Raw genomic sequence first — 12,057 nt, 5'->3', positions numbered from 1 at the left:
TTGTCCTGCCCTGGTGATGTTGCAATTATATACCAACAAGTCGGTTACGGAGGAATTTGATTAATGAATGTTTAGCCAGTTAAGGTGCTTCACAATTATAATCGACTATTTTTGACATAGATTGAAAATAGCAGATGCCCCAATAACCTGCCTGCTGAAGTCAGGAAACCCCCAAAGATCCACGCCCAGCGTGATGCGGCTTGCAATGCCGATGACATCAGTAAGAAAACCCCGCCCAGCGGCAAGCATGAGAACAAAAGTTAGACTAATTTTCCAAATATTTTTGTCCGATCTGATAACACAATCTAACCGTAATCGGTAGAGAAATGGATTTATATAAATAACGAGACAGCCCACATCTAAGAGAACGTTTTTCACGCTCCGACACCTTTGCGTGGTTGATGCGGACTGCCAGCTCCTTGGAGGCAAAGCCTCCAAAGATGAGGCTGTGGATGGCTCCAATGCGAGCACAGGCCAGCATGGCAAACATGGCCTGGGGGATCATGGGCATGTAGATGACCACACGGTCGCCCTTCTGCACTCCATTCTTCACCAGGACGCTGGCAAGACGAGACACCTGCACACAGGCGCGTGCGCACACACACACACACACATGCGTACGCTCAGACACGGGGTCGCCAAACAGAATGGTGCTGCCCCGTGCTAGCCTGACCAGACACTTTGGCATTGATATATAGCATAGTAGGCTCGCACTGTGGACAATGACATCCATTCAGATCAAAGAGTGCCACACTGCTTTTGAAAAGAGCCAGGTAGCATGAATGATGGTAGCAATAATGTGATTTCTGTCGGTACTCAAACGCCGCCACCAATAGAACTCGTTATTATTCATTTAGCAATTAAGTGAATATATGTAATTTACCATCACGAGGATTTTAAAAAACAAGATATATATAGTTAGGTATAATGATTGGAGGCATTTGTTTGTAAAATATATATGAACGAATTATACAAGCACACGCAAGAAGCATGCAACCCACATCATTCACTCAGTCATTATAGTAGTCAGTTTATGTAAATAGAACCTTTCACACAACATTGCACACGCACACAGCCATAACAAGGACAACACAAGAGCACAACATTCTTAGGTGTGATTGCACAGCCATGCGTCCACATGCATGCACACGTATACATGGACAAACATGAACGTACACACACAACAATGTGGTCGAGCAGGTTGCACATCATTTATCACCGCGTTGAGACCCGGTGTTATGTACCTGGGTCAGATATACAGCTTGCAGAGCTGACGTTTCACTGCCCTCTGCTCAGCTGGTGATTTGTGCACTGGTGTATTGTGATGCCAGTGCTACTTTTTTATGGGAATCTAATATTTAATGATAGGTATGGTCTCATAGCTGATAGACCAAATCTTTAAATTAATCCAGTCCATGGGTAAAACCGCTCCACGTTTGCGGAGGGCAATCAAGCCTGGCGGATTTCGCTGTCTTTGTGGAACCAATGGAAAAATGCCCAAAGTGCTTTGGTGGAATTAAAAGGCCCTCTGCCAACATATGAATTGGCCCCATCGCTTTAAATCTGATCATTTAAATTTAGATTTGATACATTTCATTGTGCAAGAGTCCACAATGCGTTGTGCCTGACGATGGTAAGTGAGGTTGGCTTTCGAGCAATGTTTCTCAACTCCAGTCGATAACAACCTCACCACCATCCTCTTTTTTTATGACCAACATTTTTATATTCATGTGTAAATTAACCCATTAACACACCGCGCACTGCGTGCGGAATGCAGTTGGGAAACACGGTTTTTGAGAGCAGTGACTAAATAGTTGACTTTCATTTTTTTGTGTTCAAGGTGAAGGGGGCCCCCGTTTACCTCGCTTAGAGCCTGGCGGTATGTGATGGTTTGAACGATGCCTGTGACGGGGCTGTCGTGAATGATGGCAGACTGGTCTCCACGGCCAGCCTCCACGTGCCGGTCCAGTGCATTGTAGCACATGTTCAACTGCCCGTCCACGAACCTAGCAGGGCCCACACACCGCACCGCCGTTGGCACCAGCATGTCTCCTTAATAATAGCACCAGCGCGCAGTACTGGCACGAGGCACCAACTCAGCAAAAGTTGAAGGTGCCAAGCAGCTCAAAGGGGGCCCAGGGATTCATGCAACAAAAAAAATGGAGGGCACGACATATCAGCTCAAACAAGAGATGCTTATTAAAATTAAAAAAAGCTCAAATATAATCACGCTTGCTAAATTAATCAGAAGTATTTCATTAATGTAATGATTTCGCCCAACCGTGATTAACAATGGTTAAGTTGCGCAGCTTGTCCACTCTATAATGTTAATCGTCACGTGATGCAAACATAAGTAATGTATGCTTTGGGCCCCCAATGACCCAGCACCACCGCAACCACTGCCAGTGCTCTGCCATGAAATACGGTCAACGCACCGCCTTCAGTTACAAAGCACCACGACCACATTGGTACACCAACATACTAAAACACGCTGCACCAATTCAACGGGTAAATGAATTGATGTCAACCCTTGCACACATTCAACACGGCATCATAAGTAGCACAACCACACCAGCACGTCAACATGTATATGAACCGCACTAAAATGTACTGCTAATAGTTCCACACAACGCAGAACACTTATTGATGCGTCATGTTTTAATGGATTTTGAGTCGCCAGAGCAAGCATCTAAAACTTTTATACATACAGAGCTTGAGAATAAATAACAATGCAGTGTTAAATGAACATACATATTGCCTGCTTATGCATTGTCTGCTTTAAGGTAATGTGACTCTAATGTTATTTAAACCTATAATTATCAAAATCAAATTCCAAAAAATACAAATTGGTAAAAGCAAATTTTTTTATTGGATGATTGGTTGAAAATGGAAAATAGAACGTGTCATTTGTCACGCATTAAAGATAGACTGTATTAAAGCTTAAACCAATTGGACTGAGGAAAACACCACAACAAAAAATATCCTGCATACCACTTTTAATGTAAGCAAAAATCCATTCAGGAAAAAAAATACAAGGCCATTGTTTATCATTTAATCACCATTTAAGTTCTTGCAAATTCATATTCGGAATCAGAATATGTATTTACACTGGAGGAATCCAATGTCAGTCATGGGGGTTGTTTGACCGTGGTTTTCCATGCTGGTCTGTGTGGGTAGCAGTGAAAGGGGATGCCCAGAACTAGTTCAGAAATTGCTTGCGATTGATGTTAGTCATATCTGGTAATCGAACGTCAGTTTCTGGATCCATAGAGTGCACTAAGCACTGCCACCACTATACCACAAGGTTACTCTTAACACCCTATAAAACACATTCCTGCGGAGGGAGCTGGTAGGAACGTTGGGTTGCTCGGTCAATGGCCAGGGTCAACGGCGGCGTGGTGTATTCCGCAAATATGCCCGACTGTGAGGGCGGGCACAAGCCGGCGTGAGTAGGTTAAACGTTGGGTTTTATAAGGGCACCACGGGGTGAGCAGCCCCTCCCCACCCTCCCCACCCAGCCCCTCCCCGTCCTCCCCTCTCCACCCAGCCCCTCCCCACCCTCCCCACCCAGCCCCTCCCCACCCTCCCCACCCAGTCCCTCCCCACCCTCCCCTCTCCACCCAGCCCGACCCCTCCCCTATACCCACCCAGCCCCTCCCCACCCTCCCCTCCTCACCCAGCCCCTCCCTCCCCACCCAGCCCCTCCCCGCACGACGGACGGACGGACACAATAATCCCCTGTGGGCTGGTGTAACCAGGAGGTTCCTACCAGTATCATTTTCATGGCAACAGTACAACTTTGAATAAAATACATGTTGCAAAATAAAACATAACTTTGGGACACGATTTTTGCATAACTATCACAAGTGATACCAGAGAACAGCTGAGTGTAGACTACCAGTTGTTAACAATTAACTTTCTCAACGCTCACAATGAAACATTGCAGCACCAGTTGGACTTTGCCCATATGCAATATTAGAACTTGCAGATGCAACAATAAGCCGTCCAGCATTTAAACGTCACGAGGCAAGAATGCATTTCTGCAATGGTGATCACACTGGACTTGCAATCCAGATGTCACTGGTTCGATCTCCCAGCGGGGCAGCTGAAACAATGAGACAGGTTCCTTAACCCCCCCAGCCCACGCCTCTGTCCACTCAGCAGTACACAGTAAATGGTACACCAACAGATAGTCGACCGGCAGCAGGTCGTGTGTGGTGACGCAAAGTGTGGGTACTTTCACCTCTTCCAAGACGACAGGCCATTGTGGAAGACGAGGGCCACAAAGCCTCTAGAGTGGCTCTCGAGAGCTCGGTCTGGTGGAGGCCCTCTTGCAAGCCGTGGTGCGAGCAAGTGGCCTCTGGCCTGCACCTCCAATTAGCAAGGTTGGCTACGTACGGTATGGAAGAAGTTCAACATACATACACATACATACATTCACCTCTTAAAAGCTGGACCGTATCACGCAACATTTGCATAACAGAAGCAGTAAATAAGTGACAGTGCATGTGCTTTATAGAGAAGACTGCAAATCATGAAGATAAAACAATCATCGTGTTCCAATCTATAGTCAAAACAAACACGTAACTGATTTGAATGAACATAAGTAAACATCTATTCAAATAAGTCGAGGATTTGAAGTTTTCGTGACTGCAAGGATCCATACTCTTTGTTTTTTTCGGTAAAGTCACGTAGGTAAAAATAAAATAAATAAAAAATGAAAACAACTAAATCAAATCACGACGTTTCGGGCGCAACACAAGCGTCCGTCTTCAGGTGGGGAAACGCATCAAAAGAGCCGGCATACTTAAGCGAGTGCTCTTTTTTAATTTAGTTGTTTTCATTTTTATTGATTTTATTTTTACCTACGTGACTTTACCGAAAAAAACAAAGAGTATATGTCGAGGAGTTTACTTGTTTAAAGTACGGATTTTTTTTTATCTTTATCAGCCAGCAAACAGTGCAATGTGATTGTTATGCATGGATTGGTTGTATAGTCCGTTCCTAACGACTGCCGAAGTGTTTGTAATTGAAATCCATTGTGGCGTATTTTGCATTAAAATGCACTGACGTTGTCCAAAATGCATTTATCTCAACAAATGAAAAGGATGTAATATTTGGTTCTATTGTCTGCATGAGTTGGACAAGTTTATTGAAGGATGCATACATTTGTAAACATCCTATCGATTTTCCTAATTGTTTATATGTGACAATTATTCCAATATAAAAGTTAACTTGAAACCTGGTAACACTAGTCAGTGTTGACTTTGATTGTAATGTCCATGTCTGTACTACAGTATACACATTGAGTGGCTGGACAGCCTGCTGGTCAGTGTGAATAGCACTTGAAGCAGCTTAACGCTGCACAATTGTTCAATTCCCACCGTTACTCTGAAACATTTTTCCAGGTTATCAGACCACATCACGCTATGGAGAGTAAAGTCGATAGGAAAGACCTTGTGTCACTATCACAGGCTAAATAATACTATTAATTACTACTATACTCTCATGTATTATCTCTCAAGCCTCCTTTGCCTAATTGATAATACATTGCAATGGACGTGCCTGATTAAATAAGAGCCAACCTGACTGTTATCATGCTGGTCAGTCTGGGTTGGTGAAAGTATCACTTGTCACTGATGTTCGCCATGTCTGGGAATTGAACTTTGGACACCGGGTTCAGAGTTCAGTGCACAAACGACTGCACCCTGGCCTTTATAGAATTTCAGATCGGCTCAAATATTTGATCAAATCTGTTTGGCTCAATATGCATAACAATTATGAGTAATGCATCGACATACAACATTTTATTGTGGTGCATTAAACATACAGCACTGTAATTGGATAAAAGCGTGATGCTGTGATGGCCAACATTAATAATGATCGCATGCGCCAAGCTACTACTGTGGCAGTCCAGCGTGGGTGTCGGTGAGAATTAACACGTTTTGCTGGTAGATGTTGATATTTAATTTGTTAAATTCTATTCACTTACTCACACAAAAAGCTCCCTTGATGGGCATAATCTCATTTCAACGGTGGAAATTTTAAAAGAGGCATATGAACCTTATGGCGGGACCCCGGCTCTCGCAAAAACAGCGATGCGACATCATCTTACGTCTGTTTAAGGCGAACGATACGGCAATCTACTCCTCTTGACGAGCTCTACACGATGCGCTCATCAAAGTTTTGTTCATGACTACGGCAATTTCGGCAACGACATGACAACAGAATGATCCGCGCCAGGTGGGTCGCGGCGTTTATGTGCGCGATGTGACGGAATCGGCAAAAAGAAATTAATTAATTAATTGCGATATTGACTTCCGTTTATTTGTTGGACCCATGGGTCCCGCCATAAGGTTCATATGCTGTATAATTTTTAATACCTCACCACACATTCGCATATATACAATACTGTACAATGCATCACATGCAACTACTTAATAGAACATAGTAGCAGACTCACATCTTGACGAAATAGCCAAAAACGTTGTCCCATTAATAGGCCGCAGCTGACAAACAATATATATAAATCAAACCTGGGTCCTACATTCACCAACTCACACTGACCACCGTGAAGGTCAAACAATCCTCGGGGACAAAAAAGAACATTCACCATCACACGATTTGGATTGCATAAAACCTTCAACCAGCTTTCAAATTCTTTTCAAAATCTTTGAAAACTCTGGTTACGTGGTGTGTAGATTTCTTTTTTGGTCAATATAACCAGAATTGTTTAAGTTCAAACCCACCAATCCGGTCAGCAACAAGTCACCCACTACAGCATTCTAGTACTAATCTAGTCATCCACCAGTTGTGAGCCACCAGTTGCCACCTGTTGCACAACCATGCAACACCCCCCCCGCTTGCACACCAAACTCACCAGGCCAACACTGAATCTTTCTTCTCCATATCTGGACGTCGCCGGCTTACACGCTGACTCAGCCGCTCTTTGTCTGAACTTTACAAAAGTGGTGTGAGCCGAGTTCAATGTCGCATGTCAGTTGTGAGGAATGCTTAGGTGTCCTCAGTACACCTCAATGCCACCTCGCAGTGTATTACCCCATTGATGAATTAGCCACAACTTCTGTAGTGTTTAAGTATTGCAACCTCTCACATTCTGCTTTATCTGTGCAATTTGCATCCGTATCGTTATGCTGTGGTTTTTGTGGGCTCGTGTCATATGAAGGCCACATTTGACTCTGCGGTTAGATGGTGTGGAATGTTGACCCTTTTAAGGTCAGGCTTTTTGTTTTAATGTGAAGTTATTTTTGGTTACGAACTGGATTTTTCTTAAAAGTACAAATAAGAAAATTCTACATAAATTTTTGAGAAACTTTTATTTATTGTATTCATTTTGAACCTATCTGCGTGACTTTACCGAAAGACCCAACGAATATGAATTCCTGCAGTCACGAAAGCTTTAAGTCAAGATTTATTAATTGGTTTAATATTTTAAAAATAGTTAATGTAAGATAAAGAAATACAAGGCATATCCACTGTGACAATGTATAGTACAGTACATTTGTAAAGCTGTATTCAATTTGCAATCGAATAAGCTCATTAGTTAAATGTACTCTGCATGTGCTTTCTGAACGTGTACTGGTTCAGCATAGTACTTGTTACTGAGCATAGTACTTAAAGTATATACAGTATCTTCTTGGTTCTTTCGGTAAAGTCACGTAGAAGGGAAGTCATAAAATAATAAAAATAAAACATAATAAAATAAATTTTTTATTATTTTATTACTTCCCTTCTACGTGATTTTTCCGAAAGAACCAAGAAGATGAATCCCTGCAGTCACGAAAGCTTTAAATCGAAATATATACAGTATGTGAATGCTGTTAGTAAACACTTACAATATCGCATCATGGGTACCAATTACCGTATTGCATATTCATTACTTTCATACATTCACTGCCACGTTGGACACAAGCATCAATCGTTCCGCATGTGAACAAGGGTGTTTCGTGTGCAGGCAGCTTCAAAGCTGTAATGTGCTTGTGATGTATCCTGTGTCAATGTTAGCGTGCGTTCGTGCTTGGAAACGTCTGCCTCTGCCAGCACCTCTCACCAAGTAAGCAAAGAGTGAACTCGCGGGGAACAAGCGCTTGGCAAACCAGCTGTTTTTGTAAAGCAATGCACAGTATGTTCTCGGATTGACAATTGAGGCCAGAGAAGTCAACAGCGATCCAGTGCTCAAATTACGTCATTTGAATGGCATGCATTGAAATGGGTTAATAAATGCTCATAACTCTTTGCTTCTTTCGGTAAAGTCACGTAGGTAGAAAAATAAACAGAAGCGGTCGTCCTCATGCGGAAAAAATAATCCAGCAATGTAACTGCTGAACCAGCGAGAGAGCTGTTACGACAAGGTTATATATGTGGCGAAGGGCAAGCAGGCGGGATCTGAGCGGGAAAGGAATTCCATCCCCGGAAGCAAACACGTCAGTTGTGTTAATGGGGGAGATTAGGGAGAGAGAGATTAGGGAGAGATATTAGCATGATTTGAGCTTCCGTCCCCGCACAAGAGCACCGTCCCCGCATATGTGCACAACAGCAGTGTTAATGGGAGATTAGCACTATGTTGATGGGAGAGATTAGGCAGAGAGATTAGGGGGATTAGCAAGTTCATGTCATGTCTATGTGTAACACAAGCTGCGGCGCTGCCAACTGCGCTGTGAGAGGCAAGCGCGTCCACGCAAGAGAACCACCGCAACGGTGGTCGCGCCAGTGAGACACACAGCCCATCACACAGCCAGAACCATCGATACATCGAGGCTAAGGGAGCAGAGGTGGCCATGTTAGTGAGAACCCAGCCCGTTAATAAAGAGGCACTTAACAGGGCAATTACCCAGTAGTGTGTAAAGTGAAGTCAGTCCGTTGCTTTGGCTAAAACCTCTGATGTCAAGCTTGATTGGTAAAACTTGTTTTTTTGTCTAGTTTTCACCTGAGATATGTAATGCCACTCAAGCAGCAGTTGTTGTAACCTGTATAGCTACTGGAAAAAATGCCAGACGTATGGTTTAACCCGACTATAACGGTGAATGCTTATGGCCACTTAATCTCGCATGACATAACGGTCAATTGTGATAATGTAGCACTGACAAAATTCAAGTGTAAAAATAACTACAACAAGCGATGATCTTGTTTATACAGTATTGTATTGTTTTTTAATCAGAACTTCCAAAGTGGCTTCCAAGAGGAACTATCAAACTGGAGGTTGCGTAAACACATTTGCACGTGATAGAGAGGCAAAGAACAATTGCACAAAGCACATCGGCAAATACATTACATTGTCAGGGGCTTATCAAGCACTCCCCGGTACTGTAGCGGTGTTCACAATCAATGATTAATATGTGAGATAAGTGAGAGAATCAAGTACCATCTTTGTATATATTTCACAACTCACGTTGTTGGAATAGAATGATAAGCATCACAAAGCAGTCTGTTATGCAAATTACTTGATCAGCATTCGGCATTTCAATTAGTGCCAGAAGGTAAGTGTACAGGTGGGGTGGTGTCAAACACTGGCAATGTACTACATAAGTATTAAGCATGTCAGCTACATGATCACTTACCATACATCAGTATAGGCCTACAATACGGTACGTATGTTGCTGTTTACCTGTACACAATACGTATGTGATGGTCTATGCCAAAATTACCGAGTACTCTCACAACCTGGTCAGCTCTCTGAAGCTAAGCGGTATTTGAGCCTGCAACATACCATGCATAAAGCACATTTTGTCGGCTCTTACGGGGCTATGTAGTCAGCAGAGTGCAGTGCAGCAAAAATCTACAGTTGTACTATACTATGCCCCAACACGCACTGACCAGCGTGGTGAAGTATAGTCAAGTAGCTTATAAGGCGTGAAAGGAGGTCTTCATCGTGCAGTGGATTGACAAAAGTGATTCATAGTGGGTGTATCACGAGTTCCATACCAACATGCTTGTATGAATGTACAGGACTTTATGTTGAACTTCTTTCGCACCGTACGAAGCCAACCTTACTAATCCGAGCTGCTCACTAACAAGCACTCGGCCCTGACATTCTACACACACGGTGGATGGATGACGTTGTACATGTAAGAGTTATTTGCAGGACTTACATGTGCGGGCATGTCATGGATTATCTCCCGAATACAAAAAAAAACAATTGAACCTTGGTGAAGTTGCATCTCTGGCAGCGCAGTGGTGGAAACTCCACCTTCCTTTGGCCGGGGTCATGTTATGCAAGGTTTTATAGAAGTCGACAAACCACGTCTGTCAACCACAACCATTGAGTTTCATGAGAGAGCAAAGACAAAGATCACCACCCATCCCAGTGTAGCCTGTAACAGACTGTTTGGGGAGAAGTGCTGTTCGCGAGCACCTACAAAGGCCGGCACTGTGGCGACGTTTACCACACAACCGCACCAGCTACTCATTTGAGGCCGAGTCGACCTAGGAGGGAGGAGGCCCCGGGGACCGGTTCAATGAATCACCACTGACGTTATCCGTGAGAGGGCTCGCACACAGACAACAACGGCACACGCACAACACCCGACCGAGGAGCACGGAGCCAAAGGCAACGAACAAACATTTAAACTTGATTTGGGGCTTTCGTGGCTGCAGGAATTACTCTTTGATTCTTTCAGTAAATATCACGTAGAAAGATAATGAATTAAATAATAGAATAGGACGTTTCGATTGCAACACGAGCAATCATCATCAGGTACGAATGAATGAGAGAGAGAAATTAGCACTCTTTGGAAGAACGTTAATCAACCAGGTAGGTTGTTGACTGTCAACCAGGTAGGGTGTTGACTGTTGTTTTAGCCGACTCTCTGTGTGTGTATTGCATTATATTTCTAAGTTTACTAACTTTGTATTTTCTTTTCTTGGTTCTTTCGTGGCTTTACCGAAAGAACCAAGAAGATGAATCCCCGCAGTCACGAAAGCTTTAAATCGAAATTTGTTTTTCTCATTAATTCGTACCTGATGACGATCGCTCGCGTTGCAATCGAAACGTCGTATTCTACTATTCAATGTATTCTCTTTCTACGTGGCTTTACCTGAAAGAACCAAAGAACAAACTTGTGTTTACCAGCGCGTGTAGGGGCTCTTGGAGTCATCCAGCACCCGATCGAAGCCCTTGGTCCACGTCACCCCCTTGGCAGCTTCTGCCCAGAAGCGCTCCGGCTCAGACTTGGCCGACTTGAAAGCGGCATCGTAGTTGCTGCTGCTGCCGGAGGATGATGATGAGCTGGCACGGGACTGCTGATGCTGCTGCTGAAGGTGAAGCTGATGATGGTGCACCAGCGACAGCTGCGAGACGGCGGGCAGGTGGCAGCGTTGGAAGGGGGAGCGGGGAAACCAGGCAACTGCGGTGCAACCTGCGCGGATCATCGTTGATGGTGATGTTCAGGGGGGCAAAGAGAGATGATGATGATGGTGATTGCAGGAGGCTCTGGTTACCGAGGACTGCCTTGAGTCAACCCGTGAACACACGACGCAAGTGTCCGAGCGCGTTTTGCCGAGGTCGTAGATGGGTCGGATCCCTTTTTATTGAGTGCGGAGCTGCAGGCTGAGTGCGGGTGTGCAGAAGAGGAACGTGGAGTTTGGAGCGATGTGGTTGGTTGGTGGTTGATGATGGCGATGAGTTTCTGCGTCCCTGGACTCGATAAATGCGGATTTTGCTCGGATGCGCACGAAGGCATGGGCGATGTGGGACCACCACCAGCAGCACCAGCAGGGACGCGACTACAATTCCGCCGGTGGCCACCACCAACCAACCCACCGACCCACCCCACCACCACCACTCCTACCAAGCAGTGCTGATACCACTACAATGGAGCATACCCAGCACACGCCTGCACAAAGCCACTACCGCCATGTACCAACCTCCACGTTTCTCCCCCAGCCCCCCTATACATGTTTCCCCAGCCACCCCCCCCCCCAATCTACCACCACTCTTCTTCACCTCCCTGCCAAGTTATTCCAGCTACGCGCCCCCTCTCGTTTACAATGGGGGCATTGCTTTCGACGCGTTCGCGTGTAAAGTTAAGAAAATCGATG

The 12,057-nt window shown here is 44.5% G+C and overlaps 1 protein-coding gene across 1 annotated transcript in view; it reads right to left on the bottom strand.

Moving 5' to 3' along the window:
* ACSS3 (acyl-CoA synthetase short chain family member 3) overlaps positions 1 to 11,729 on the bottom strand; it is a 31,457-nt gene extending 19,728 nt beyond the window's left edge. Inside the window, exons 1-3 of the mRNA XM_078858786.1 lie at positions 11,087 to 11,729; positions 1,862 to 2,006; positions 389 to 577 (exon numbers count right to left, since the gene is read on the bottom strand). Coding sequence (XP_078714912.1) covers positions 389 to 577; positions 1,862 to 2,006; positions 11,087 to 11,388 — 636 coding nt within the window. The 5' untranslated portion in view covers positions 11,389 to 11,729. The remainder of the gene's footprint in view (positions 1 to 388; positions 578 to 1,861; positions 2,007 to 11,086) is intronic.
* Positions 11,730 to 12,057: the final 328 nt, after the last annotated feature.

Source organism: Lampetra fluviatilis, chromosome 8 (assembly GCF_964198595.1).
Source record: "Lampetra fluviatilis chromosome 8, kcLamFluv1.1, whole genome shotgun sequence".
Lineage (NCBI taxonomy): Eukaryota > Metazoa > Chordata > Hyperoartia > Petromyzontiformes > Petromyzontidae > Lampetra > Lampetra fluviatilis.
Note: the sequence above shows the minus strand (reverse complement) of the source record. Positions and strands in the feature narration are given on the sequence as shown.